Consider the following 4,514-nt stretch of genomic DNA (forward strand, 5'->3'; position numbering starts at 1 on the left):
CCAACGCCTAACCATTGGGCCACGGATGCCCTACATAAATACAGAAATACACAAAATACATTGCACATTTGCGTACATTCACACATTAGGCAGATCAAACACACACACACACACACACACACACACACACACACACACACACACACACACACACACACACACACACACACACACACACACACACACACACACACACACACACACACACACACACACACGCACTCCAGACTCCAGTCATGTGTTGCTGTTGTAACCAAGACATTGTAGGCCTATTGGGTCCTCCTAACTATCGAATACACATATGAAGAGCAAATGTCAACAAAGTGCGCGGCTTGGCCCCCCGACAAGACGCTGAGAAACTTATTCATGCCTTTGTCACCAGTAGGATAGACTACTGCAATGCTCTCTTCTCTGGTCTCCCAAAAAAATTAATTGACAAATTGCAACTCATTCAAAATTCTGCGGCAAGAATCCTAACAAGAACCAGAATGAGAGAGCACATCTCTCCTGTCTTGGCAGACCTGCACTGGTTACCTGTCTCATACAGAATCGACTTTAAGATTCTGCTCACAGTATTTAAAGCATTAAATGGACTTGCCCCTAGCTATATCTCAGACATGCTCTCTTTTTATGCCCCTGCTCGAGCTCTCAGGTCCACTGATGCCAAGCTGCTAAGGACCCCCACCCCCCCGCAGAAGAAGATCGGCGACGCCGCGTTTGCCTGCTATGCGCCCAAGAGATGGAACGCCCTCCCCATCGAGATCCGATCAGCCACCTCCATCGACTCCTTTAAGAAGCAGCTGAAGACCCACCTCTTCATCCTTGCCAACTCCTAGCTGCCAAGGCGTCATAGTGTCCCAGCTGCCGCAGCGCCCTTACTACTCGCAATCCAGCCCTGGCAGGGGGCTCCCCTAGGTGGCCGCTGGTCTCTGCCTGAGGTTTCTTCCTGACTACAGGGGGTCTTTTTTCTCAGACCTCACTGAGCTTTTTTTTTTTTCCCCTCACAAACTATGAATCAAGCGAAAGGGAGTTTTTCCTCACCCCTGATGCCACCAGGGGCCGCACCTGAGCGCCCAATCTCTGTGTGACTATCTATGACTTATGATAGGCCCAGCCACTATGGACCTTACACATCTAAGAATCCTGGTCCTAACCTACGTTGACCTTATGACTCTACATTCTCTGTCTATCTCTTCTTCCTCTGCCTTCCTGCTTTTTCTGCCTCTCCTCTATACCTCTCCTTTTAAATCTATCTCTAACAATGTTTTTTCCCATTTGTTAAGCACTTTGAGTTACATGCCTTGTATGACACAGTGCTATACAAATGCAATTATTATTATTATTATTATTATTATGTGAAATAAATAGACTATATTAACACTTATTACAAAGATAGTAACAAAAAAGAGAGAAAATATTGTGTATATAGAAGCACGTTTTTAGGTGTTTCACTATGAGGAAGCTCACAACTTTATATTGTTGATATCATACTTACATTCTCATTACATATAGCAGAGGTATTCCAGAGAAAGGTTGTCATTTTTTTGCTCATCACTATTTTTGTGCATACATCTCAAACATAACAACGCTGTTGTTGTTCATCCCTAGCAATATGTCGGCCCTAAATCTAAGTGAAATAATTAATCAGAACAAATGTGAGGAAAAGGAAATGTGAAAGTGCAGTTAAATGTGAGCACACATCTTCATTTTAATTGACAAAAAATGGAGATGAAGTTGAGCATAGATAATTTGAGTTATCTTTTGATTAAAAAGAAGAGGCTGTGGAACACATTGTTCATAATCAATAAAAAATAACTTTTGTTATTTTTTTCACTTCTGTTATGTTTAGGCTACATATTTCCGCATAATCTTATTTTTAAACACACATCAGTCTTTGTTCTATATAATTTTACATGATTTATAAATAATTCATAGGCCTATATTAATTAATAAATATATAGACAATACTTTACCTCCAATGCAAAACTCTCAATAATTAATCGAATTTGTATTAACAATAATGTTTCTTATATTTATAATAATATTAAAATGATTTTTTTATTGTTTGAACTATTAAGGGCATTTTAAATCAATGTTATAATTACAATATTACATTGTAATGACATTGTCATCTTTTGATACGAGGAAATCAAAAAATGACTTCCGAAAATGTTTTTGCCTGTTAATAAACAACAGGTACCTTCTTAAAACTTGTTCCAGGGCTTCTCAGCTGGGACAGGGGTCCTCATGCCTGTTTACACGTGCCCCACACCCACACGTGAAAGACCATGTTGCCTTGACTCATCTGGCTCTTTCCCAACAACCTGAGGAACTCCGAGCGCAAACGCGCACGCACTTGCATGGCTCTAAGCTCTAAAAAGCTTCTAAGACTGTCAATGAATGTGTTTTGAGTGTGTGTTTTGTCGATATTTGATCATATAAAGCGATCTTGATTTAAATCTGGATGAAAAACAAGGAGAGATTGTTTATTCACCCCTAGCGCGAAATAGACTCTTCCTCATTTGCATATCTCCTGGAACGAACTAACCACGGTGGTAAACGTTCCATTACAGTGCCATTTCATAATATTCATAATTATAAATGTTGTTTTCTCAGTGTTAAAAAACTATTTTGGTTGATTGCAAAGGCATGTGTTTGTGTGTTATTTCGCTCGTTTTGAGATATTCGGAACAGGAGGAGTATTACGCAGTAGCTGTAGATCCCCGCCTTGGCTCGCGAATGGACCGTGCGCTCGATAGGTCCTCCCCCTCCTTACATCACCGACAGATCTGACGGTCTTTATTTTTGTTTTTGGGACAGCTGCTGAAGTCGATGTCAGGCTGATCAAAGTGAATAGCAATTAGCACTGTTTTGAATTGAGGAAAACGCGCCATAGCTCCTCTGGTCGTCCTTATCGTGCTGAATAAGCACAAGTTATGAAAAATAGAAACGGTTCCCCTGCACATTCACTTGTCAAAGGGAACCTTTCATGGATACGCGTAACACAATGCGGCGAAAGTTAAGACGGGTGCAGGGACCAGCGGCGGACGCACTGAACGGGAACATGAAGCGGGACGTGGGGAAGGTTCTGCGGAACATCCCCGTACAGGGGAACAACGAGGAGTCCACGATGGATGTACACATGGAGGACAAAGATGACCCCATGGAGCAGGACTGTTTCTCTAATGCCTTCTTCAAGAACGAGAACTTGGAGAATGCTATGATTATGGCTCCGCGCTACAGCCTGCTGAGGGAGGTGGGTCGCGGCAGCTACGGGGTGGTTTACGAGGCCGTGGCCCGCAAGACTGGGGCCCGAGTGGCCGTCAAGAAGCTCCGGTGCGATGCCCCGGAGAACGTGGAGCTCGCCCTGGCCGAGTTCTGGGCCCTGGCGAGCCTGGAGAAGAAGCACGAAAACGTCGTTCAGCTCGAGGAGTGCGTTCTGCAGAGGAATGGGCTCGCGCAGAAGATGAGCCATGGGAACAAGCGGTCCAAACAGTACTTGCGACTCGTGGAGACCTCTCTGAAAGGTAGGCCTACTGGGCACTGGCAGAGCAGCCCCGGCTGTGTCAACCGGTGTAGAGAGCTATGGGTGTTGTTATTCTTGTGTTGTGGTGAAAATAGGATACAATAATCTGTACCCCAGGTATGTGGAAGCTACAAGATATGACATGGCACGGCTGCATAGTTGCGTACAGGGGAGACAGTGGCCGAGCGTTAGCCTTGTTTTGGAAAAGTGTTAGTTTTCCCACTCATATATTTTCGTGTGAAAGTGTAAAAAGACGTAGACAATGTAAATATTTCTCGTAGGGAGACGTCGTTATTCTGGGTTTAAATGATACAATGTCGCTAGTTCAGTGGGTTCTGATGTTGTGCTGTGTTGTGATTTCTGGCTGGGAAGGCTAGCTTTATTGTTCCAAAATATTGTTCTTGGTGGCCACGTTCTTCTTCAGTGACATAAAAAGTCACATCTATCAACACTTCAAGAAGCATATTACCCCGTAGTTAATGTGTAACAGCGTGACAATGGTGGAGAAGTTTTTAAATTTTCAAAAAATGCTTCCTGGCCATCCCGGATGAGTTGAGTTAGGCGCAGGAGCAGTATGTCCCCACGCGACGAGAACATCGTGTTCTAGTTGGCATTAGTTAACCCTTTCCCTGTCAGCAGCAGCTGCAGCCAGCGCTATAGGTACACACTTGCTTCTGTCGCTCAAATAAATGAGCGGGAAAACTATTCGATGCCATTTTCAACTTAATAAAGGACTAAAAAGCCAACTCTAACTAACTCTTAATTTTGAAGCAGTTTGGTGTAGGCTGTAGTTGTTTTTTAGTGAGAGGAACATCATGTTTTGGTTGAGCACTTAGACGTATGGCTCGTCATTTGTAGGCTACCAGGTTACATAAGCAACAAGCTTTTAGCTCTGCTCTCCGACTCCAATAAAATATTAATGTCAGTCAGCACTGCTTGTTTGCTCCTATGTTAAGCCTCTGTGGCTGCTCTCTTTTTTCTTCCATTG

General features: G+C 43.4%; 1 protein-coding gene across 1 annotated transcript in view; it reads left to right on the forward strand.

Annotated features, from left to right (window-relative positions):
* The first annotated feature begins 2,819 nt into the window (after positions 1-2,819).
* stk35 (serine/threonine kinase 35) overlaps positions 2,820-4,514 on the forward strand; it is a 19,145-nt gene continuing 17,450 nt past the window's right edge. The window contains exon 1 of the mRNA XM_063208296.1: positions 2,820-3,527. Coding sequence (XP_063064366.1) covers positions 2,990-3,527 — 538 coding nt within the window. The 5' untranslated portion in view covers positions 2,820-2,989. The remainder of the gene's footprint in view (positions 3,528-4,514) is intronic.

This window comes from Engraulis encrasicolus, chromosome 10 (genome assembly GCF_034702125.1).
Source record: "Engraulis encrasicolus isolate BLACKSEA-1 chromosome 10, IST_EnEncr_1.0, whole genome shotgun sequence".
In the NCBI taxonomy this organism is placed as follows: Eukaryota; Metazoa; Chordata; class Actinopteri; order Clupeiformes; family Engraulidae; genus Engraulis; species Engraulis encrasicolus.